This window comes from Bicyclus anynana, chromosome 16 (assembly GCF_947172395.1).
Source record: "Bicyclus anynana chromosome 16, ilBicAnyn1.1, whole genome shotgun sequence".
In the NCBI taxonomy this organism is placed as follows: domain Eukaryota; kingdom Metazoa; phylum Arthropoda; class Insecta; order Lepidoptera; family Nymphalidae; genus Bicyclus; species Bicyclus anynana.
This window is the reverse complement of record NC_069098.1, coordinates 6,620,368-6,647,368: the sequence shown is the minus strand read 5'-3', so window position 1 is coordinate 6,647,368 and position 27,001 is coordinate 6,620,368. Positions and strand designations below refer to the sequence as shown.

General features: G+C 36.3%; 1 protein-coding gene across 2 annotated transcripts in view; it reads right to left on the bottom strand.

Moving 5' to 3' along the window:
- The window catches only part of LOC112052351 (uncharacterized), a 31,927-nt gene that overhangs the window by 2,376 nt on the left and 2,550 nt on the right, over positions 1–27,001 (bottom strand). The window contains exons 2-12 of one of the 2 annotated variants that reach the window (XM_052886093.1): positions 19,000–19,033; positions 17,818–17,973; positions 17,173–17,220; positions 9,321–9,462; positions 8,065–8,148; positions 6,214–6,347; positions 5,443–5,576; positions 4,451–4,605; positions 3,173–3,251; positions 2,067–2,229; positions 665–821 (exon numbers count right to left, since the gene is read on the bottom strand). In XM_052886093.1, the coding sequence (XP_052742053.1) occupies positions 665–821; positions 2,067–2,229; positions 3,173–3,251; positions 4,451–4,605; positions 5,443–5,576; positions 6,214–6,347; positions 8,065–8,148; positions 9,321–9,462; positions 17,173–17,220; positions 17,818–17,973; positions 19,000–19,033 (1,286 nt within the window). Of the gene's footprint in view, positions 1–664; positions 822–2,066; positions 2,230–3,172; positions 3,252–4,450; positions 4,606–5,442; positions 5,580–6,213; positions 6,348–8,064; positions 8,149–9,320; positions 9,463–17,172; positions 17,221–17,817; positions 17,974–18,999; positions 19,034–27,001 lie in introns of both variants that reach the window. The other variant, XM_052886091.1, reaches the window with a different exon arrangement.

Below are 27,001 nucleotides of genomic sequence, written 5' to 3'. Positions count from 1 at the left end.
CTGCTTTTAATCGAGTAGTCAATATTTAAGTATCGTCTGATATCGTGCACTGAGAAAAATATCCTGGTTCGCCATACTTTAAATACTTAACAACCAGACACTATTACGCTAGTTGTCGGCACCATGTTGTTGTTGGAGCTACAACAACATGGTTGTTGCGTAACATGGTGTTGCTTCTAATCGACACACTAAACCGCACTATTACTATGTATACGGCATTAATTTTACTTATGCTGCACCCGTAGTACCTAAGTAGTAAACTGCAGGCTTTTTAAGTGGCTTATTTTCCTCAGTATATGATAAATATTTTAATACTGAAAACTACTAGAAAAATTTTTAATCTTGATGATATTTACTTGTATTTTTAACTAACCAATCAAGACTAAGTTATTATTCGATATTATTGTATATGTTGTATTATTATATGTATATGTTAGGCTTTATTAATTTTGCGATTTCCCAATTACTTAAGCATGCAAATCACATCACCTGCATTCGTTAACACTTCAAGTGCATTCCAAAGAATAAATTATACGGAGGCCTCTAGATATATTTGTCATGTACTGAAAGTAACCGTAAGTAATGGGTAGCCTAGGCAGTCTATAGCCATGTCAACTCGATGACTACGACATATACTCAAGTCGTGAAACAAAATACCACTCACCAGCTCGTGAGTGTTCATCTTCCTCGCCCTCTTGCAGTACTCTCAGTGACTGGAACAGTGAAATGTTCTCAGAAAGTCTCGGCGCGACGCTCGCGGCCTCTGTTTCTACTGATCTTCTACGCACGCTCTTCATATTACGCCAGTGACATGGTTGGGACTGTAAAGATTAACGATGATGATTGTTTAAAAAAAATTGTAAATCTACGTTTTAACATTCAAATATAATTCACGGTGGTTCCGCTAACGGTTCCAGTCAAAATTGCTGCGCATGATTACCAATGTTCCTTGGTACATCAAAAATGATCGCCTGCATCGTGAACTAAAAATTAAAACTATAAAGACAGAAGTTGCACACTCAATGAAAACATACCAAAAGCGTATTCGTAAACATCCAAATCAACTTGCAAAGAACCTAATGAGAAGGAACCTGGTACAACTTTCAAAAGGCTCAAGAGACCGAGCACCACAAGATGTCATGAAATAGACGCTCCATTATTATATTTGGGCAAATCACTGGATTTCGCACCAAATACGTCTTAATTCAAATACTTAAAATCCCGCTGAATGTCTCACGACAGATTGCAGGAATAATTGAGAGACTAAATAAAATATATATATATGTATAATTAATATCTAAAGCGTTGGGTTAACTGATATGATTTACAAGCATAAAACGTTTGATGAATAAACCTTTTCAGTGAAAGCATACAATCGAAATTATTTACCATGAGCTCATAAATATATGCAAAGACGCCATAACACAGGACATTTATAATATATGTTCCGTTATTAGACTTTAGGTACAAAGGTTAGCGTTTAATTACAATCATGCCTAATAGGAATCAAAGATGAGGTCTTGATTGGACCGTGCTTGCTTTTAAAGTAGGTAACTATTTAGCGTCAGGACCTCAGACCAATTATTGTATAGGACCTGCCTCGCTAGACGTTACTTTTCTGTCAAAGTATATGATCAACGATCTAATGCGATTATAAAAACTGTCTCTATAGAATCGATGTTAAATAGTTGTAATCGTGTTCGTCGGTTAAAGAGCTCCGTAAAAATACCTTTTTGTGTAATTGAATTATGTAAAAAACAGGCAAAAACTTCTATGTTAGTATAAGATATATACCAAATCTAAGCTCGTTTTCCTCAGAAAATGACAGACATTTTTTTTCGTTACTATGAGTGCGATACAGGTCCTTCTATAATTGGTCTGAGGTCAGGATTGACATTCCGGTATTTTACACTCGTCGACGAAGCTATCGCCTTTCGAATTTGAACTGTTTGTTTATAGGTTGCTGATTTTTAGAGTTTTTAGGGTGCCTCTAACTGACGAAGTTGCCATGGAAACAAACGATGTCACAGCGCTGTAACTTTTTGAAGAAGGGGAGGGTGACTTACCGGACAACGTCCATGGCACATCCGCACGTCACATTCGATGTAGAGCGCCGGCGAGCCGGTGAAGCGGAACGTCTTCATGTAGGCGTACACTTGCGTCTCGAACACGCCGGCCTCGGACCACGAGCCGCGAAACCGGGAGATTAGCTTGTCGTCTACTGGACATCTGGAAACGTTATTGGGATTGCATTTTTAGATATTATAACCTTTTAATATGACAGTGCTCGGGAGGGTTATTATGTATCTCGGTGTACCATTCAAATAATAAGTCACTACATTGTTTTTCATCATATTTTCGTTTTTGTAATAATCTAACATTGTATTAACGAAATGACCTAAGTATCTTCATTTTACGTAAAGTGGCATTAGCAATTAGTAAGATTATTTCAACGAAAAACCGATATTTATGTATCTTCGTTGAAATAATCATGTTAGATGATCGTAAAACAAATAACTGCCGTTTGATGTACATTGACGTAGTCAAGATGATTTCGTTGAAATAAATATGTTAGATGATCAAAATTACGAAAATACGATGAAAAACGACGTAGTGACTTGTTATTTTAATGGTACACCGAGTTACATAATAACTTGCAGATCATTGTCAAAGGCTCAGACATTAACTTGATATACCCTAACTTTGACTTTTGACTTGATATACTATGACTAACGTTGACTAATGATGAACTGGCTTTGTCGAAGCTTTTCAGTGTACACATAGAACTATTCATAGAAATTTCTATGTTTCAGAACTATTCAAAGAAATTTCTGATGACAGAGATTTCTATTACTTGCTGGATATTTGCTAGATTAATTTCCATAAATTTAGACAGTACCGACATAAGAAAGAAAGAAAAGAAAGAAAAATCTTTATTTTTAAGTAATGCTACATATCACATCAAATCTAAATTATAGTATGGCTTAACTGTCCACTCAAACAGTGGAGCACTAAAGAATTCCCTGTAATATGTGGCATAACCAAAATTATTACATATATACATAACACATTATTTGGCTAACTAAAAGAAATTATCAATTATACTGACTGATTAGTTAACAAAATACAAAAAACATCAAGAGCTCTTTGTAGGAAAGAAGAAGAATCTTACCCATATTCATCGATGAGTTGTATCCTCTTTGCAGCTCCGTTATGCGCGAAACAGTCGTTCACTACTATGTCGAATCCATCTGAAAATCCACAAAGCATACTTTCAACACCTGAAGTAGATACTGATTCTTAAAATTTTTGGAGTAACGTAGAGTTCAGATTCTTAAAAAAATATGACTTATTTCAAATATACAATTTCATTTAGGTAATAAAATTTAGTCCATAATCATCAAATATTGATTTGATTTTTTAATAATACTTTGGAAAATGTGTTTTTGATTATATGACTACATTTATGTGTCATCAAGCTAATATTTTGCTGAGTCCATAGGTGCTTGCAGTAGATACCTAGGTACCATACAATTTCCTTTCCTTAAATATTTCATTGAAGTTTGTTTGTACCGTCTTTGCGTATTTTACTTTTCTATTCTGCCTTCTTATTTACTTTATATATTTTTTGTGCAATAAAGACTGTATCTATATTCATTTCTGTTTTCTTTCGGATTCTGGCCATCTGATACAGGATAAAAGATCCATAAACGTAACAGGTATCTTATGTTGCTGACTGACCCACTTTGAGTCAATGATACGGTTACCGCTATTTTCTATGAAAACTCATTCAAAATAAAAGATCGATGAACTTTGGATTAATTTGTGAACTAGAATGGCAACGCGACACGCGATCCGCTCACCGTTAATTTACGGCCCTTGTCTGTCACGGTGCATCATTGGAGATCAAACTTCATTTTTATTTAACTGATTTTACGACCTTTACCTACTGTCTAGTTTAACTAGCTCTCGATAAATTGCTTGTCGTTTACAAGCATTTTTCACGTTACATCATCAGCCCAATTTACGTTTTGTGTCCTACATCAGGAAACAGGGATTTTTCTTCCATTAGAGAGGTAGTTTTAAAACATATATCCTACATACAAAAGTGTGATGTTGTGTGTATGTAGATGTATTTAGATGACATAGAATAAGTTAGGTTCCAAGTTTTAAATATTATCATATACATATTTTACTAAAGAGTTAACCTCTTTGGCAAAGTAGTACATATGAGATGATATGCTTAACTATCGCAATTTTGAACTAGGTATTGTCCGCGCCAAACTTCGAGTCCATTCTGAATCCGAGGTGTGTGGGTTATTAAACAAAAACATATACTAGCCGGTTTAATAATAACTACGCAGTTTGGCGTGATCAATATATAGGTACTCGGATGATGTGATCCTACGCTTTGATATGATTTTTTAACTGAAATTAATTATAATCTCACCATAAGCACTTCTCATGTAAATAAGCAGCGTGAGAGGGTCCCCGACGCGGACGGGGCCGGAGACCCGCGCGCCGGTCGCTCCATACCCCGACCGGATCTCCATGTAGCACTCAGGCGGCTGCAGCGTAAACACCACAGGGTTGCCTGTCGCTACTCTGCAATTGAGTAATTGACTCATATCAAAAGTAATATACGTATAATCATCATCCCCCTCCATACTAAAGAACGCACAATTTTATGTCAGTACCAAAAGACGTGCACGCACATCTTATTTAGTACGTAACAAGCGCATGCTGTCAGTGGACGTGGACTTAAAAAAATATTTTTTTTTTTTTCATTTTAATCCCTTAATTATGCCTTCGTGTTCATTATAGAAGTGTAAAAACACAAACTACAACATAAATAAAGAGAAATGTGTTACGAGTGATGACGTACTCAATGTGCGAAACCAATGACAATTCCGCGACGCTTCTAATGATCTACGATCGATGCGTATAATACTTGGAATAAGTTTCCGAAATAAACATTTTTTTTCTTTTCTCTTATACTGTGACTCGGCAATCTATCATACGACTTTGAGCCGTTCGTCTGTTGGTTATAGATTGTATTATACTTACTAGTCACTGAATTACATACGTCCTATAACGAATATTATGCTGTATTCTAGCTTTTTTTCTTGTTTAGGCAATCTTTAATAATATTAAAAGATTACTGTAGAAACTCAAGTTATAAAATGCGTATTTAATCTATTTATTCAAACGCCAGAAACACTGTCGGCCATTTAGTAACGTTATTGTCTTAGTGAACACGTCGAACTAGGATGTCCAATTGTTCGCTTTAAACCGAAATTCAGTCTAAAATCTAAAGTTACGACGTTGTGCGTCGTTGCAACGCATGTGCGACAAACATTGCGTTGATCCGTTTCGAGGTAACGCAAAGCACTAACGAGGCATTCTCCTAAGGGTTGAAGGTTAACATAATTTTTTACTTACTCAACGTCTAAAAAAGGGAAGGTGACGGTCTTCCAGAAGTCGTATCCGTACTCGCAGGTCACTTTGAAATGTTCGTCGAGTTCTTCCTCAATTAGCGGGTTGTACTGCACAGTTATCGTGTTCCACATGAGATTCTTCTGAAAACACAATCAAATTAAATATTTCGGAAAACTGAAGAAAACTTATTGCATATAGAACCTTTTTATGAAAGGATAATTTCTTATGGGAGAGTAAACCGCTTCGTAACGTAACGCGTTACGGCGCCACTCTGTCTGGCTTCCTTTTCTCTCACGCATAGGGCAGCAGCTGCTGAGCTGCAGCAGGTTTAAGCTATCACCTTTGCAGAGCGTCCCGAGGGCCGAAACGCATAAGGCGGGGCAATTGACTCACAAAAAACAAATCAAACAAAAATTTGCTCTTAAAAGCTTAATATTTTACAAACGGGTCCCTAAATCTAAAAATAGTAGTAGAAGACCCCTCATATCTTTCAAAGACCTAAGACCAAAGAGTAAAAAAAAAATTATCCCCACTTTACATGTTGGGGAGGTATCCTAAAAACAATATTTTTAAAGATTTTATTTTACGACTTTGTTCACATTTTCAATGTACATATTCATGTCAATTTACAGCTTTCTAGTATTCTATATATTTCTCTATATTATTAGTCTCTGCGCTTAACCGCGGACGGACGGGCAGATGGACATGACGAAACTATAAGGGTTCCTTGGTGACTACAGAACCCAAAGTATGGATTAAGATGGCAACTCTTACAGTAGGATGCGCTTTGGTGTCATCATGCTGGCTGTTCCTGCCGAGGGTGCCACATCGGTTCAGCTGTATGTAGAATTCGTAGTAGTCTCTCCCGGAGCCGTTTATGTACATGCAGTCCGGGTCGTAGGAATAACCTGGGAATATGACAATATAATGCTTTACTAAAAAGAACTGGGAATTTTCTTGCGGTAATGTCACCATTTGAAGGAAAAACATCGTGACAGTCTACCAATCCGCATTGTGTCAGCGTGGTGGCCTAACCCCTCTCATTAACTTCTCTCATTCTGAGAGGAGACTCGAGCTTAGCAGTGAGCCGAATATGGGTTGATAATGATAATGATGAATGTCACCATTATCAACCTATGTTAACGGCCCAACAAGGCCTGGGTAGCCATGTGGCACGTCGATTCTTTTTCAACAAAATGTATCCCAGCCGGGAATCGAACCCAGGACCTCCATCTCGTAAATCCACCGCACACACCACTGCGCCACGAGCGTCAAAATCACAAAGGTATGACCATTACAGACTGCAAACTGCAAAAATCTCTTGCAATGTATATCACATAGCATGGTAACCCTATCAGTAAAGTGTTTAATAGTCCATTAAAAAGTGAAAATTGTTAAAATTTAAGATTATCGCAGCCATTCATGTTATCTAGGTAACAAGGCTGCCGAACTGTGCAAACTTAATAACGAAGTACCAACGAATAATGTTTTAAACAATTAATTTGATTGTTTTGGTTATGCATATCAACGCCTGACATTCTGGCTTTTGCTGATGAAACACGTTGGAAGTAACGGGTGTTAATGGTAGATTGATTGCAGATTTTTGGTCAACATGCTTGATTATTCTGCTAGCAAAAGTAGCACATTACAGAGAAATTGCAAGGTCACAATATTCTTTTCACGGTCATTCATAATAAAAATCGCTATTGATACGAGTATGTATACCTACCTAAATACCAGCGTTGCCAGATTTTTTTGCAAAGTCGGGATTTAGGAACTTTTTGAGTGAAAAAATCGGGATACTTTTTTTGCGAAAAAAAGCGTGAATAATCAAAAGTTTTGAATATTTATCTATTATCTTATAAATATCCATAAGAAATGTATCTTAATAAAAATATAATACTGTAGGTAAATCAAATTTACCCTATTGTTAAATAGTTGAGTTAATTCGTCTTCTGAATAAAAAAAAACAGAAATCAAAACCAAAAAAGTTTTATTCATAAGAAAAATATGGCGTTTCAAACAATAGCCTAATAAGTGAATGTGCCACCCGCCCATGCTTTCTCAGTGCGCTGCACGCGCGATTGAGTTATTCCCGAAAAGCGGGACTGAGTCTGTCACGAGCGAGACATTTAATTCTGGTTTAAAATCAGGACGTCTGGCAACGCTGCTAAATACATAACTATCTCCTTGGTCCAGTGATCAGCCTATTACAATCGTAAGGTCTTGGTTAGCTGAACCAGTATTTAGAGGTGTTTGCTGGAGTTACCCCAAAATATATAACTCTAAACACGTCAAACCGTATTAGAGTGTGGTCCGTGTGTCGGGACTGAGTCTGTCCCGCGCGGGACATTTAATTTTGATTTTAAAATCGGGACGTCTGGCAACGCTGCTAAATACCTAAATATCTCCTTGGTCCAGTGATCAGCCTATTACAATAGTAAGGTCTTGGTTAGCTGCACCAGTATTTAGGGATGTTTGGTGGAGTTACACCAACATATATAGGTAACTCTAAACACGTCAAACCGCATTAGAGTGTGGTCCTAGTGTCTGTCTGTCTGTAGGGTCGTAAGTTTCGTATGTAATGACTTAACTGTATCGAGCAAACATCATAATATGACTTACCAGCGGAGTATACCAGGCCGTTGAAAGAGCCATTAAATCCCACTCTAATCTTCATGAAGTCATCTTGACATTCGGCTTCAATATCTAAATTTAAACAAAAAATGTCAGATAAGTTAAATTAAGTATTAATTATTGAGATAGGTAGGTTTTTTTTAGTCTGACAAGTTAGCCCTTGACTGCGATCTCACCAGATTTTAAGTGACGTTGCAGTCTTAAGATGTAAGCGAGCTTACTTTGAAGAGGTATAAGTTTACTTTACCCATAGCACTGACGGCTTCTACACGGCATCGTACCGGAAAGCTAAATTGCTTTACGATACATACGTCTTTGCCCGTAGGGTGGTAACTAGTCACGCCCGAAACCTACCACCAGACTAGACATGCCAAACCTGAGCTAATTTAGTAAGTATTTAATTCTAAACTGATTCGTGCTGAGTCTCAAATTCACGAGATCTCTGTTAAGAACCACAGCACTACTAACCCTACCAGAGAAGTAGTAAAAATATAGATAGGCAGATTTATAAATTAACCATCCAACCAGCAAAACCAGCTAACTAAACAAAAAGCTCGTGCAAAAATTGGATAGGTACGACAATAGTCCAAGAAGCGGATAGCTAATTCTAAATCTTTTGGAATTCTTTTCCTTAACCGTAGAACTATTGAGGTATTTTCACTTGTGTCAGAATATGGTTGGACTTCGAAGAGCTTGGCTGTCATGGTCGAAATTTAGCTAGGCTAGATTATTACAAAAAATACCAGAAAAAACAAACAAGTGACACTGGACTTATCAGTCGACGCTGTACTTCAAATTCAGTCAGAGGTCAGTACCTACTGTGTTTATGAGGCAGTAGATACGGAGAGAAACTAGTTCACAGAGAAGTGGATAGACAAAAGATTGTGTAATCTAGACGCCCAGTGCGTGTGTCGATAGATAGCATCAATATTTGTCCGGTTTTGCAAAACGAACGCTATATTTATTATGTTCGCTTGTTCAGGATGTCCGCTGGCTTATTATTATTGGACACACTAAAGTAACATGTTCGAAAAATCTCAAAAACTACCACTAGGAATTTTCGTACCGCCAAGCGATTTAGCGTTCCGGTACGATGTCGTGTAGAAACCAAAAAGGGTGTGGATTTTCATCCTCCTCCTAACAAGTTAGTCCGCTTCCATCTTAGATTCCATCATCATTTACCATCAGGTGAGATTGTAGTCAAGGGGTAACTTGTAAAGAATAAAAAAAAATGTATAACTTACATTGCACTCTGCTGCCGTTGGTGCGGTGTCGCCTGTACTCTCTCTCCCAGGCGGGCGGCTCCCTCCAACTAGAGTCTACGGCGGGAGACCGTGGCTTGATGCTCACAGGGATGTAGCTGTTCTTATCCGAGAGAAACACCACCTGGGGACAAATGGATTATAAATAAAATTGGCCGACTGCCGAGATAGAACTCCAGACCTCTGGCTCTTTTACTCGTATACCAGTCAGGGTCCTCAACCGTGGAGTTGTTTTCTTTATCAAACAAATTACACTAAGAGCCCTGATTGCCTAGTGGAGATGACCTTTGTCTTCGATTCGGATTGACATGGGTTTGATTCAGTGGGCATGCACCTCCAACCTTTCAGTTACATGCATTTTAGTTTCAAATGGTGAAGGAAAGCAACGTAAAACCTGCATACCTACCGGTGAATTATCTTAATTCTCTACGTGTGTGGAGTCTGCCAATCCGCATAGAGCCAGCGTAGTGGATAGTGGTCTTCTTTTAACCTAACCTGTCTCATTCTGAGAAGAGAATCGTGCTCGTCAGCAAGAAAATTCGAGAGCCGAATTTGTGCTGGTAATTGTACATAGTCCACGATGCAAACTTTGTGACGTCTCGGAAATAAGCTGCAGCGACGCGCATAAATTACGCTAAAACCAGACGCGTTAGGCGACGCCGGATAGGTGGGAGTCGAGCGCGGGGTGAAGCCCTGCTGCCGCGCCCCTGCGTTACCGCTGATACCTAAAATCTTGTAATGCACATTATCCCGAAACGTCATAAAGTTTGAATCGTACTGTACATACATACGTAAGTATATAGATGCGAATGTTTACATAATATCGGCGCAGTTCGGCACGGCGGAACATCTGATAGCCCTGAGATAAAGCCTACAGACGCCTAACTACGTCCTTCCGCCAAACGCGACTGTGTTTGCCTCCGACGATCATACATGTGAACAACTTCCTTCGAGCATAATTTCGTAAATTAGCACCATGACACTGACCCAAAAAAGTTACGGAAGAAAAACAAAGATTGCGTTTTTAATTGAAAAAAAACATATAGGTTGTCCCGTAAATATTACATTACTTGAAACAACTATTCAACAATAATTATTATGTATCTACGCTTAAGTAATTTTTCAGCACTCACATAAGTGGATACGACCTCTGCCTTCGATTCAGAGGGCGCAGGTTCGAATTGGGTCCGGGGCATGCACCTCCAACTTTTCAGTTAATGTGCATTTTAAGAAATTAAATATCACGTGTCTCAAACGGTGAAGGGGATATTATTTGTTTTTTTTTAATTTCTAACAATGTTTTAAAATTATCATTATCAGTCTATTTTAACTGGCCAGACCTCTCTGTATACCCTACCGAGCTAAAACCCGCCACGTTGCTGTTATACAAGTTGGCTTTTATTTAATAATACCTGCTAAAAACTGTAAATATAAAAAAATATCCATGAAGATGTCAAAGATTCTAAAGATAATCGTGAACTGACTCCCTTCCTTTTCCAATTGTTAATAAAATTATAAATTTAATTCATCAAAATGGTAAATTAATTTTATAATTTTATTAACAATTAACAATAATTCTTCCGATACACACCGATCATCATGAAAACCAATCTACCACCAATCCAGACCAATCCGGAGCAATCTAGATTTTCAAACAAAAAGCGTTTTCAAAATTGGTTAATAAATGACGAGATTATGAGGTAACAAACATTTTAAAGAAATACGCGTCGAATTGAGGTCCTCCTCCTTTTTTAGAAATCGGTTCAAAAGCAAAAATAGTGATAGTAAAGCCTCAATACCTTTAACGGTTAGGGACCTCATCACCGAGAGGTGGTGGATCGATCCCCGTCCTATACCTACTATCGTCGTACCCACTCCTAATACAATGTATTCCGACTAGTTGGAGGAGGAATGGGTATATTGGTCATATTTAAAAAGATATGGCGAATAATCTCTTTTTCTAAAGTGATAGTAAGAAGTATGTCAGAGCAGTTCGCACGATACTATCGACATTATAAAATAGGGTCAATCTGCCATGTCTGTCGCCTCAGCACTCCGACAAATTGATTTCAATAAAATAAAAGAATATTACCATTTCCGTCGACTCAAATTGAGCCATTTCGTGCCGAACTAATGTGATCTAATACTAAGGTTGTATTGTAAATTGTTGGTTTTGTTGAATTTAGCCCTAATAACAAATGCAGTGTCGATGAGACCTTTTTTGACATTCAATTGTATTTGTAATGTTAAAAAGTTGAAAGTAAAAAATTAAACTATTTATGGTACGAGTACTTTCTACAGATTATTTTTTTGTATGACTACTAAACAACTACATTACTAGAGTAAGCTTCAACAATCTACTTTTTTAACATTTTAATGTATGAATCTAATCTACAACGTAGACCAATCTTATCATAATATACTAGTCATTACTTTGGAATATACCTTCGGCTAAGAAATGCAACGGTTCCGAGAAAGCTGAATTTTGGATATGATGTGGGATTGGCCCAGAAAAGTTTAACTTCAAATTCTTAACCAAGATTTCGTATGTGCATTTTCCACTGCGCATGTGCATCTTAAAAAAAGGGTTGAATTTCAAGAACAACAAAAATTTATTAAACAAATATTTTCGTATCTACTTAGAACCGAGTATTTGTAAAAAAATCTGAATTGAATCCTATTTTTAAAGATGACGGAAACTGCATTTATGACACACGTGGAATAGTGGCATTTTCGCGTTAGACAGCAAGAATGATCCTTTGGGCAAAAAATGAGCCCTTCTGTAAGTCACCAGTCCAGGCAACCATGAACCAGCAAGGATAGTTCGGAGCAATTTTTAGGCACTACGCCAAGGCCCATAGACTTAAAATCTTGACAAGTCTTCTGCCGTTTGGCTTCACTTTATCGTGTGAAAACAAGGTCAAGGATAACAAACAGCATGTTAGAAATTAACTCATTTCAATTACAATAGCATGGGAAGCTGTCAAATGTGGAACAGCTAAACGCGACCACGTTTATGGTAGCGTGCTATGTGAGCCAAGTAACTGACACTTCATCACACGCCGGCGACGCGCCGGGTCAGAGATGGCTATCTGTTATCTTAACAATGCAATCAGCTCTGTGTAAACACACGCACTTCTCACGACGCGTAATGTTAATCTAATCATACGCAAAATCTATAAAAATGTATGTACGGCCCACTGGCTGTTCATAACATTGTATAATTGACTTGTTTGTGTCACATTGTTCACATCATGCTACACTAGCAGATGCCCCGCGGTTTCACCGTAGTTCTCGTTCCCGTGGGAATACGGTGATCAAACAAAGCTTTTAACATTCGGAAGTAACGTGACTTTCTATTGGTAAAAGAATTTTTAAATCGGGATCTAGAGATTACCCTTACAATTTCACAAAATTGCCTCCTTTATAATATTAGTATAGAGTATTATCATCATCATTATCAGTCTATATTCGGCTCACTGCTGAGCTCGAGTCTCCTCTCAGAATGAGAGCGGATTGGCAGACTTCACACACGCAGAGAAGTAAGAAAATTCTCTGGTATGCAGGTTTGCTAACGATGTTTATTTTTACGTGACATCTATTTAATTTCGTAAAATGCACATAACTGAAAAGTTGGAGGCTCATGCCGCGGACCGGATTCGAACCCACACCCTTCGGTATCGGAGGCAGAGGTCATATCTAGCCACGGCCGAAGCCTTCCACCAGCCATACCTGGACCAATTATGAAAACCTCAATCGGCCCAGCCGGGGATCGTACCCAGGACCTCCGTCTTGTAAATCCACCGCGCATACCACTGCGCCATGGACGCCGTCAAGTTACATATGTCATGTTGTTTTTGCTGCCTAGTTTATCTTTTGTTTTCACGTTTTAGCAAAAATAGCAAAGATACCACGATCACGTATGAACCATAATAAGACATGGACCGAGATACGAGAACAACAAGTATTAATAAAAGATAAGTACACGTACAGAATAACTGAACGGTTGACCAACGAGTTATTGTGTTGATTGCACAAATCTGCCGCTGGCTTCTATAGCACAGTAACAGTTGAGCAATCAATGCGTAGCGAACACCTGTGCTACGAACTCACGCGTGAAATGTACTTCAACCTTTGTTGATCTGCAATTATCACATCTGACCTCCTACTTACTACCTTTACAATTTTACAAGCTTCTTTATATTCGAGTTTTAGTTTTTTTTACATTATTTTAGGAGAGCGCTTGACTGCTATTATTCATTCATGACTTGAATATACCCATGTTGTAGGTGGTAGGGAAAACGGAAGCTGTAAGGGCATTCCATAACCCAGCGCCGGCCCGAAATAAATTTTAGAATGGAGCGAAATCCAATTATGGCGCCTCTCCTGTTTGGTCCTAACAAAATGGCCTAGGTACGTTTGAAAGAATTATTTAAATCGGTCCAGGTGTCTTCGAGAAATCAGGTAACGTAATCAGACGAATTGAAAACCTACTCCTTTTTTTGAAGTCGGTTAAAAAGAAAGAAATTTCTTTTATTTTTCTTTACCGTTTAGGCGCTACCTAGGATTTGGCGACTGGAGCGACCGCTCCGTTCGCCGTATGGACGGGCCGGCCCTGCCATAACCTCAGGAATGAAGAACCGAAACGCTTCGTACGCATCCAAGGGACATTAACTACGTATGGATGCAAACCTTTGCGTTGCCTGGCGGTTCTATGGTAAAAATATGAAGAGGGAGCTAGATCGAAAAGTTCCTGAGCGCACTCTCCGGAATAAGAATTTTGTTTTTCCTACTAATATTATAAACGCGAAAGTTTGTATGGATGTCTGGATGTTTGTTACTCTTTAACGCCGCTACTACTGAAGCAATTTGGCTGCTTGGAAAGACAATAGATTTTACTCTGGATTAACATTTTTATCCCGAAAAAATCCATGGTTTCCCGAGATTTGTGTAATGTGATGATTTTTATGTTATGAATGTTTGTTACTCTTTCACGCTTCGACTACTGAAACGAAATAGCTGAAATTTGGTATTGAAATATATTATAGCATGGGAACATATAGGCTACTTTCTATCCCAGAAACATCCATGGTTCCTGAGGGATTTATGAAAAACTAAATTCCACGCGGACCTCGGACGAAGTCGCGGGCGTCCGCTAGTATAATAATATATTATTTTTCAGACTAAAACAATAATTTTCACATCGTTTTTCGTATCGTTTATTTACGATGCTAAGCAGGACAGAACAATGCTTACTTTATGCAATTTACTTAGCTGTCGTGCGACACTTTAATACCGCTACATTTATTATAAAAAAGGCGAAAACTCAAGACATCTTTTGAGAGTGAGAGTTTAGTTAGTCTCATCATGCGATTTGCACTTTTTTGTTCTATTATTTTGTGCGTAAAAACAATCGCACCCGTACTGCGAATTGGCACTTGTCAGGGCAAAAACTAAACGCTTTTATCGGAGAGAGTGATTATCTTGTAAGTTGTACATAAAAATTCTTCCAAGAATCTTTGCCTCAAGTTTTTGCTGTTAAAGAACCTAGCATAACTAAGACTAACTTTTTTAAGACCTCTTTGGTGCAGTTGGTTGTTCTCAACAGAAGGCGTTCGATTTCTAGTACAGGTAAGTTTAGTACAGTTTAGGATTTAATATTTTCTACATTGGCTCAGGTCTGCTGGTAGGTTTATGTTCCCGTGGCTCAGTCACCAGGCGGCGAGTCGGAACACCGTGGGGTTTTAGTCGGTTGAAGTCCGACATAACCTTCTTGCCTCCCCGTGACAAAAAGGTATCCATGAGGATTTCACGACGTAAAAAAAAAAGGTCTGGTGGTAGGTTTCGGCCGTGGCTAGTTGCCAACCTACAGGCAAAGCATCTTACCCCTTTCTAAACTCAGTCTTTACGACTAATTGAAGGGTAACGGGAATATTGGTCATCTTCAAGAGATTGAGAGGCGTTCAATTTTAAAATTTTTTGAATCACAGTATACTATTATTTCGTATTTTTTTTATGATTTATGAACAAAATTTTTTAAACTTTTACTCTAAATATTAAGGACTTTCCATACAAACTTTCAACCCCTATTTCACACCCTTCTATTTTTATTTTAGGGTCCAAAAGTACCCTATGTTTTGCTCCAAGGTCCCATTTACCAAAATTCGGTTTGATTTCCAAAATTTTGATCGGTTCAGCCGTTTAAGCGTAAAATAGGTAACAGACAGTCATACAGATAGACTTATTTCGTATTTAAGAAACCCACGTTATATATATGGCACGACCATAGGGTACATTCCAGATTCCTTACGAGAACGGGAACTGCGTTAAACCACGGAGTATTCAGACCAGAAACTTAAACACACCATTGCGTTAGTTTTTTTAATTTACATATTATGAGGTTTCTAATGGAGATATATTTCCTTACAATGATAGTATATGACATTGAGCCATCACGCATATTTGGCAAGCCGTATAAAATAAGCGCCACGACTTCATTGGGCGGAAAGGTTCATTGTTCTGTGTTATCTCTTACGTTCAAGGTGTTGTGCGAGAGTAGCAACTAAACTGTATGGTAATGACTAGTAGCGTATCGTACACTGCGTCGTAGGTCTAGTGGTTAGACCGTGGTATTGGATGACGAGGTCCTGGGTTCGATTACGTCCGGCTATGAAATACTGAGCTTTCAGACAGCTTTCGCTTTTATAGTCCGCGTGGAATGGATTTTTTCACAAATCTCGCTGGAACTGGATTTTTGTGAAATGAAAGTAGCCATAGCTGGGCACCGTTAATCAAATAGTTAACTTCGTTAATCGTTAATCCGCTACCAAAAAAGTCAGCTTCGTTAAACGTTAAAGCGTTACATTCTGAAAGAATTAACGCAAGTTAACGTTAATCGTTAATCCGTTAATATGACTGTGTAATATTGCATTTTTAAATCATTGATCACCATTGGAAAAATATGGGTGAGCACTGGGGAAAAGTGTCGTAATTTGTTTTTAGTTGATTTTATCTATAATTATAATATAAATATGGTAATTTGTTGATTTCTTTGAAAAAAAATCTTTTATCATTTCTTACTTGTCTGAACCTGTTTTTCGCGTCGCGCGGTAAATAGTAGGCATTGGATTAACGATAAACGGACTACTGCATATTAACGGAAGTTAACGTGTCCGTTAACATTTTCAAAAGTTAATCCGTTAATCAAAATGTTAACTTCTTTAATTAACGATTAACGGATTAACGAGTTAATGCCCAGCTATGAAAGTAGCCTATGTGTTAATTCAGAGTAAAATCTGTTTCTATTACCAGCCAAATCCCTTCAGTAGCCGCAGTGGAAAGGAGGAACAAACATACACACACACAAACTATTGCCTAAAAAATAATTAGTGTGACTAGCAGACGCCGCGCGGTTTCACCAGCGTGATTCCCGTTTCCGTAGAAATACAGCCCCCTAGCCAAGTGGCACGTCGATTCTCTTTCTACGATCGCTAACGCTTCGAAAACTAGAAAGATGTATGGGAATGACATTTGCTATCGACAGGTCACGTGATCAAGATCTGTCATTCCCATACATTTTTCTAGTTTTCGAAACGTTAACGATCTAAGTAAGAGAATCGACGGGCGGGATATACGATATAGATTATAGCACTCGGGGATAGTGTAGCTTCCTAACAGTAAAAGAATTTTCCAAATCGGTTCAATCGTTACAGAGCCCATTCAACGCAAACTAACAAATAATTAAATCTGTTTTCTGTATAATATTAGTATCGATGATGGATTATGGCTACTGTTACTAACTACTGAATGAATTTTCATTTTTGTAAAGACTTACTGGGTCTTGTTCACTGCCGTCCGATTTTAAAGCGTCTCTTGTTTCGTTCTGTAAAGAGAAAAATTAATATTTAATTTAAATGTCAAATAATACATTTATAACAACGTTAGGAAAATCTGATTTTCCTTATTTAGGTAATGTTTTAACAATGTCATTTGGTGTACATTTTTTTTAATATTTTATTCTTTACAAGTTAGCTCTTGACTGCAATCTCACCTGATGGTAAGTGATGATGCAGTCTAAGATGGAAGCGGGCTAACTTGTTAGGAGGAGGATGAAAATTCACACCCCATTCGGTTTCTACACGGCATCGTACCGGAACGCTAAATCGCTTGGCTTTTAATGTTTTATTTTGTACAAGTTAGGCTTTGACTGCAATCTCACCTGATGGTAAGTGATGATGCAATCTAAGATAGAAGTGAGCTAACTTTTTAGGTGTAGGATGAAAATCCACACCCATTTCGGTTTTACAAATATTATAAAGAGGAAAAGTTTATGGTATTGTAGGGGTAATCTCTTGATCTACTAAACCAATTTCAACAATTCTTTTGTCACTAGAAAACTAAGTTATCAGAAGCTATATTATTAATTTCCGCATTCTTACGAGAATAGGACGTCGGCTAGTAAAGAAAAAAAATATATCACCTTACTACCACCTGTTGGTCCTGGTGGGTCTTCACCCGAGCCTTCATGTAGCTCAGCAGAAGCGCCAACGGAGTCCAACGATTCTGTTGAATGTTCTGATGACTCCACTGATGCGCTGTCGAGTCTTGATGATTGATGGATCGCTGACTGAACTCGCTATGAAGAAAACATTTATTTATAGTATCAGAAGTGTATTCTTAACCGACTTTAAAAAAATTCAACCGACTTCAAAATTACAAAAATAAACTAAAAGGCGGTGCCAACACAATGATGCATTAACTCAAGCCATAAGTTTTAGGATTTTCAGACGGTTCTTTCAACTTATTTCCCGTGGATCTTTTAGAAATCGCTTTAATTAATATGCCACTGGCTTGGCACCGCCTTCAAAGTGATCAGAAAAGGTAGCACATACGATGTTATTTTTCGCCTTTTAATTTATTTTTGATATTTTGAAGTCAGTTCAATTTTGAAGTAATTTTTTTTAAACACTCAAAGTAAACCAAAGTAACCCTCGGTTTGATATACCCACAGTCCAACGTGCCTGTGGCGTTGCTGGCATGACGTCCGGTAAAACTCATAGTAAGTTGTTCGCGATGTGCATGTCGATAGACGATTCGACTTGAAGGAAAAATGATGTGGGTATATCGGACCATGAGCGACTAGCATTATATTATATTGTCAGAGTATGCCCAACCAATTTTGAAAGCTTTCAGGGCCCTTCTACTAACTGGTTTCTGCAACGCGGCGTGAACTAAACCAAATTGATTTAATTTTGGTTCATGCCTCGTACTCTGACAATATCACGCCAGTTTTAGCCGTAATTGTATTTCAATTAACATTTAAAATATTATATTTAAATGGTGGTTGTGAGGAAAGGCTTTTTAAAACCCCTTTTAAAAAATGTCAAGTGTGGTAATTTTTTAAGGTACATTAAAATTAATTGCAAATCTTTTCATTCAAATGGTTTACAAATTAAACTATTGAAATTTCAATGTAGAGTCTTTAGTTTTGAATTTATCGTCATATATCTACCCCAAAATACCCCATCGTCACTTAATCAAGCATTGTTGTTCAAAATGGTAAAATAAATACTATATAATGAAGGTTATATTGCGATAGATTTATTATAATCTAAAGGTACGTATAATTAATATAATTTAGTTTCAAACACTAAGTACTTACTTGTGTAATAAAAAGACTGCAAACGATAATAAATCTGCAACAAAATTTCTTATATAAATAAATTGACTCAAATACCAACATTACTTTAAAATGATAAACCACTATGATCCAATAAATAGGCAATACACGCAATGCAAAACATAATCTAAGAACGTAATACAATAAAAATGCAATAAATTCAATAACGTAAGAAAATTGTCTAAGAATACGCAATGGTTATTACAGGTTACTCTAGTTCAACAGTACTGCATTATAACAATAGTAAAAAACCAAGTTTAGTTAGAAAGAAGATATTGTTTGGACTATAATAGTGAGTAGAGGTAATGCCGGGTCAAAAGACACGGCAAAGTAATGACAGGCCAGCGGAACCAATATCGACCTCATTACCGCGCACTGTGATCTATAAAATTGCACCGAGAGTCTGCAATAGCCAGATGTACCTCATTTTATGAAGGCTGATAGTTCGTCAGTCTATGCTCCTAGATTAAGTAAGACATTTTCCTCAACACAAAAGATATGACAAATATTTAAAAAAAAACTGTCCGCGTGTTGAGTGTATTTTGCTAATCTGTTTCTTTGTCAGCTTTGCAGCAACTCTTTGAAAATCATACTGTTAAATTGAAATAAAAGTGTTTATAATTTATTTCAAAAGTCTTGAGGAACTTTAAAGCGAAGATTTACCTCGAAGCTAACAGTCAGGCAACTAGAGAAATTAGATAGATAGAGATATTTTCAAGAGATATTCTAGAAGATATAAAAAATACAAAGTTAACCATGCATTGTCATCCAAATTGAACTTATATAGTTGTATACAAAATTTCAGTTTCAAGATTTCCCCTGAACAAACTACATACATACATACGTACATAATACAAACATACATTGCAAGTTAAATTCTTATATTATATATCCTTTTAAGATGAGGTGTGTCTAGCTAACGCAGGCGCTCGGTCTAAATTGTTTTACCATCGGTAGCCGTTGCTATCGCCATAATCCAATTCCTAACTTCATCATTACCCTAATCAAAAGTACACGAATACTCCCGTCTAATCTGAGACAATGGCAAAGACCTTTAGAATCGGGATTGGTTTTTATTATTCATTGCCGAGAAAATAGATTCGAATTCAAATAACTTTGCAATTTAGTACTAGTAAATTGCAATATAATTCGTTAGATTAGTATCTTTACGTTTTGATAGGTACTATTTGGTAAGTCATAAAGTTGGAAATGGTAAAGTAATAAATAAACAAATACCTACGTCACTAAATTGGAAATGTCGAGTATAATAATATATCCTCATTAGTTATACAGCAATTGATATTAAATACAGTTATACTGAACTAATATTCTGTTCTACGTAGAAAATAATTTTATAGATAGATATATATTTTGTTGAATTGAAAGAACATTGTACATGTATCGATACCGTAAATCTTACTTAGCTATAAAATACTGAGTTTTTCCTTCTTTCTAGAAATTTTCAGTAAAAAATATCTCTTGATTATAGGAAAAGACAGAGATTTGTATCTTTCTTACATAATTCTCTAATAATGACTTCCTAATGTATATGTATAGGAAGTTATATTATTTTTTTATATTATGTAAATACGTAATATTTTATTTATATGATGTAAACTGTAGAAACTCATGTCCCTATATTTTCCTAAAGCTAAGGTTGTCTGGAGAAAATCGTTTGTGTCCTGCTTTCTTATTATTAAGTCTCTATTTCTCTAGTTTCTGTTATTGTGGTGAACTAAAGAAGTATAAATCTATACTAATATTATAAAGGGGTAAAGGTTGTGGTGTTATAGGTAATCTCTGGATCTACAGAACCTTTTTTGAAAATTCTTTTACTACGAGAAAGCCAAGTTGTTCTTGAGTGTTATAGGCTATATTTTATCTCTGTATTCACACGTGAACGAGATATACGCTGGTGAACCCGCGGGGCGTTGGCTAGTAAATAATAAACTAGTGCAATCAGTAACAATATCGATATGCTGGATTTGACTCTGTTATAATCATCGCGTGGTTATTCGGCAGGCGGCCCGTTACCGGCTGCAGAGTGTGGCGTCATTTTCAATTTGAATCGATGACCATAATATTTTGTTTATGGCGGTGATGATAAACTGCGTAATATCGTATTCATTTTCGTTAATCAACGGTAAATCTTTTTGTTGATTGTTCTTTTTGTTTTGTTGCTATTTCTTTCTATTGTGGTATTTGTTGATGACGTTCAGATGTTTGTCTACACTGACAAAAACGTACCGCCAAGCGATTTAGTGTACCGGTACGATGTCGTGTAAAAACCGAAAGGGGTGTGGATTTTCATCCTCCTCCTAACAAGTTAGCCCGCTTCCATCTTAGATTGCATCATCACTTACCATCAGGTGAGATTGTAATCAAGATCTGACTTGTAAAGAATAATAAAAAAAGTTTACCTTCTGCCAAATAAACTCTTGGGCTTCATAATGACGAATAATTAATTATAAAGCTGAAAGTGTGTTTGGTAAGATCAATTTGAAAGTCTTTCAATGCTGTATTGTATTTAATTAAGAAAACACGAGTGAAACCGCGGAGCACAGCTAGTAAACTATGTAAGTACTATGTAGTAATAAAATGTTTGCCAAGTAAATCTTCAATTCAATATGATTTAATAAACAACCTAGGGTAAAATCGCAGGGTTCAATGATTAAACATTGAAGCCAAATATTTTAAAACTAAACATTTTTGAATTTTGATATTGTTAATTGATGAACATAATTTATACGAATATGTAATCAAATACCAAATCAAATAATAAGATTTGTATAGTAATGTTGACCTGTACAAAAGACTTCAACGCGCGCGCTACGCTTTCAATAGGTGACGTTTATCACAAATCATTTTATCGTAACGGTATGATGCCGCGTAGAAATCGTCAAGGGTATGGGTATATTAAACTATAACTAACAATAATGAATGAACAAGCTTTGTTTAGAATTTTCATTTTTAATTTTATTTATTATTCTACAAAATAAGGTATATTGATATTTAAGCCTAACCATAGTGCAACATAAACCACAGCTGGTAATCGTTTTTTTTTCATTATTGTCTGCAATTATTATTTGACTCTCTGAAACCATCGCCGTGGGTCTGTTTGTAGTATATTAATATATGTGATTAAAGCAGCTATCTTAGTACCCATAGGCCCATAACACAGGCTACGCTGAACGCTTACTTTGATGATAGATAAATTGATGTGTATTATGTAGGTTCATTTATTTATTATTATTGTAAAAAAAGTATATGTAAGAAAAAGTCAATTTCTATTTGTATTGTGTGAAGTGTTGCTCTGTTTGGAGACGATGGTATTCTATCCATAGTAAAATTATACTGAGTGTAATATAAATCCGAAAGTAAGTCTATCTGTCACCTTTCACGTCTAAACTACTAAACCGATTTAGATGAAATTGAGTGTAGTAATAAATGGGACCCTGAAGGAGATCTTAGGCTACTTTTTATCCCGAAAAAATCCGTAGTTCCAGCGGAATTTGTAAACAACAGAATTTCACGCGTACGGCGTCGCGAGCGTTCGCATATTTATCATAAAAAGCTACCGGACATTAGTTACACGTTAGATGGTTATCAGTTTTGTAACATTTAATATATTATCATATATATTTAGTGGAAGCGGTTCGGAAGCGGGCTGACCTCGCGCCGCTTCCTACTTCTCGGCCTCGATCCTTCCTGAGCTCCTCGCTCCGTTCGAGGCCGTTAATTGTTGTAATTACACTTATGCAATACAGACATTACAATATTTAGGCTACTTACTCGAGAAAAGATAAAAGCAACTGACCGGAATTCGGTCATCGAAGGGTGAAGATTCACATTCAGAGCAAAATGAAAATGAAAATTTCATATTAAAAATTTAAGCCTCCATGGGTCCGCCCCAAATTCGAGAGGTCTAGGATTAGATTTACACCCTTAGAACTGTTGTTTTACTTGTAACTATACCCATACCTAGTCTATACCTAGCACCAGTCTACAAATTTACGAAAGTACCTATACCCATACCTAGTCCACACCTAGCACCAGTCTACAAATTTACGAAAGTACTGAGGGAAAAAGGAAATTAAACATGTTAATTAAAGATGAAAAAAAAAGAACTACATTTATACAAAATAAATATGCCAACTATTTTATATCGCTGTCAGCCACTTACTACACAGTTCGTAAACAGTACTCATCAAGAAAGGCTGTAGTATAAATATTGTTTATTCCAAATATGTGATAGGATAGGCTTTGTAACACATACAAAAACTGAACAATTCTGTCAATCTATACAAGGTTTTTTTATGCAATATAGGCCAGCGCTTGACTACAATTAAGCCTGATGGTAAGCATTAATGCGGTCTAAGTTAGAGCGCGCCTACCTAGAAGATGCCTATTCACTCTTGCTTTGAAGGTGTTCAAATTATAAGTGTCTGGAAACACAAACGCCGTAAAGGCATTCCAAATTTTTGCTGTACGAACTAGAAATGTGGATGCACTATTGGCCTAACCCCTTTCATTATAAGAGGAGACTCGAGCTCAGCAGCGAGCCGAATATGGGTTGATAATGATGATGATGATGATACATGGGTCAAACTGATAACTTTTTGAATTCGGTTAAAAAATTAGAAAGAAAAGACTAATAATACTTTTGGTACGATTTCGATGCTCAAGAGGACAAGGATACAAATCAAAACGAAAGAGGAAAAGCAATGAATTTTAAAACACTAAGCTTCTCATATTTCTAATTTAATTGAAACTATTTTGACGAAATTCAGCAGAAATTCATCCCAATACTGGAAATCAAAGGATGTTAAGAAAATGTTACAGTTTTAAGTAGGTTTAAAATGGAAAGAAAGAAAATAAATTTATTCAAATTTAAAAGTTACAAACAGTATCCTTTCCTAAAGACAGCATGTCTGTCTATAACCCTTTAAAGAAAGGGTTTACAGCTCAGCATATGCCGTGTACTATATACAAGCATAATACACAGCGCTGATTTTGAGCTGAGACCCGTGTGACGCCATAGCTAACATAATGTCGTAAGCGACCTTTTTTCGCTATCAAGTCGTTCCGTACGCAATATGCTCGAAATGCCCCAACTAATCGGGTACTGTCGATGCTCAATTCGTTGATTGCTCAGCGCCAAGATCTAGATATTTTTGATATAAAACTTCATGTATTTATTGATATTGTAAACAACTGTGAATTTTAATTTTAATTTTATAGAAATATGCAATTTATGTGTTTGTATTGTATAGTGATTATACTGTAATTTGTTTATCTGTTATATTGTTGTATTGTAAGTCTGTACTTTGTATGCGTTTCGGCTTAGCTGTAAGCATACTAAGGATATATAATAAATAAATAAATAAAATAATTATGGTGTGAAGCAATGTCTGTTTTGCTTGATCAGCACAAAGTTAACAACCAGCAGCGGAACGCACCGTTAGCGCACGCCTCGGGTCACATTAAGCACTTTAAACCTTACACATTGTTCACGTTACATTATGAGCACTATCCTACGACAGAAGTTATCTAACCTAATACTGATTTCATCAAAAGCTAGATATAATCTGTACCAATAATATAAGGAGGTAAAGTTTGTGAGGTTGTAGGGGGTAATCTCTGAACCCATTATGAAAACTTTTTTATCAATAGTAAGTCACGTTATTTGTGAATGTCATAAGCTATATTTTCTGCCTGTTTTCCCACGGGAACAGAAACTATGCTGATAAAACTTTGTAGCGTCTGCTAGTAAGTAATAAAGCAAGTATGAAGAATAATCATAAGATTTACCTTTAATTTTCGGTATTAAAATCATTAGCCTATGGTATTATAGGACAAAGTTGTCCACTAAAGGACATAAAGGACCTTCTTAATAAGATAGGATTTTTAGCTAAGGCCCATCATAGAGCTATGGATTAGGGATGATGTTTGATATTATTTAACAAGAGAGTGTAACACAACTAACTTCCCAACTCCGGAGAATCCGAAAAAAGCCCAATCTACCTTTTTTAACCGACTTCAAAAAAAAAGGAGGCAGTTCTCAATTTGACGCGTATGTTTTTTTATGTTTGTTACCGCATAACTTCGTCATTTCATAACCAATTAAAAAAAATATTTTTTGTTTGAAAGAGTATATACTTCCAGATTGGACCCATTTAATTTTCATGAAAATCAGTTGAGTAATTTTGAGTTCAAATGAAAATAACGAAACTACTTACTTTAGTTCGAAAGCGCCACTTAAATGCTAGAACACACTAAAATCAGAAAAATAAAATCTTTTTAACAAAAAAATTTAACCGACTTTCAAAATTACAAAAATAAACTATATGGATAAAAAATATATTATATGGACTTTTTTGTAATTTTTTTTATTCGGCGATAACTTTGTTCTTGATTACGATCTCACCTGATGATAAGTGACAATGTGATTTAGATGACAGGGGGATAACTAGACTACTTTTTAACAAAAATATTTAACCGACTTCAAAATCACAAAAATAAACTAAAAAAGCGAAAAATAACATCGTATGTGTTACTTTCTGATCACTTTGAGGGCGGTACCAACACAGTGATGCATTAACTAAAGCCGATTAAGTCATGAACTTTTAGGACATAAAGACAGTTCTTTCCCGAGGTTCTTTCAGAAACGGCTTTAATTAATACGTCACTAGCTTGGCACCGCCAAGTGATCAGAAGGTAGAACATACGATGTTATTTTTCGCTTTTTAGTTTATTTTGTGATTTTGAAGTCGGTTAAATATTTTGTTAAAAAGTAATCTAGTTAATAAAGAACGAAGTTATCACCTAATATAAAATTACAAAAAAAAATGTTCATTTAAAGTCGGTTGATGAATATTAAATACCTATTAATTTGTCATGTAAAATCGAACTACCTAACCGCAATGGAATTAAAAATTTGATAGTTAATCAATCATGAAAAATCGAAGTAAGCGAACTCATTCTAACTTAATGGATAAAAAATAAAACAAGACAATAATTAAAAGTAAACAAAACAACTTAATATACCGTTTAGGTGCCTAAATAGGTTATCGGTTTCCCATCACGAGTAAAAAATTGAAAAAATCTCGACAAACCGTGTCACCATGGTCGGTGCGATTGAATTCCTAATCAAGTAGCAACTAATTGATTCGACAAAGTATGAAAAAGTGAGCCAATCGGACAATACTAAGTCGTAAATATTTATTTATATTAACGAAAACTGTACAGAGCCATAGAGCATGGTTATTTTTTATTCGGCATTCAAATTTTTACATTTACTTGGATTTATTGGAAGCAAATCGTCGGCGTTTATGCCATTCAAGCGTAGCGGGGTCACAGAACTAGTACAAACATCATTTTTCGCGGCAACTTTATGCCTGTTAATCTCTGTCTGACACAGAACTACAGTTTGGCCTATTTTACTATTTTTAGGTATTACTATTAGAGCCTGCTATAGCTAGACATACCTGCTGGCCTATTCACTATTTTGTTCTTTAATATTAACCTATTAAAATAAACATCCAATCAATTGACAAAATGTCATTTACATACTTGAAGCCTGCTGTAGGGTTATCCACTATCATTGACGTATGCTAGTTTGATTTATAAGAAATTGAGATTCTATGTAACAAATCCTATCTTAACCTATCATGTACGTCATCCAGTGCTTATTGGTGTATATCACACAGTAGGTAAATGACATTTTGTCAATTAATTTGATGTTCATTTTAATAGATTGATAATAAAGACCAAAACAGTGATAGTCCAGCTGGGCCTGAAGCCATGTGGCATGGCGATTCTCTTTATACTTTATTCTCTACAATCGCAAACGCGTCGAATAATAAAAAAAATGTATGGGAGTGACAGTTGCTGTCGACAGGTCACGTGATCAAGTTTTCGATCGGATCTGTCATTCCCATACATTTTTTTAGTTTCCTGATTTTATGGCTGAATGTTTTCTTTT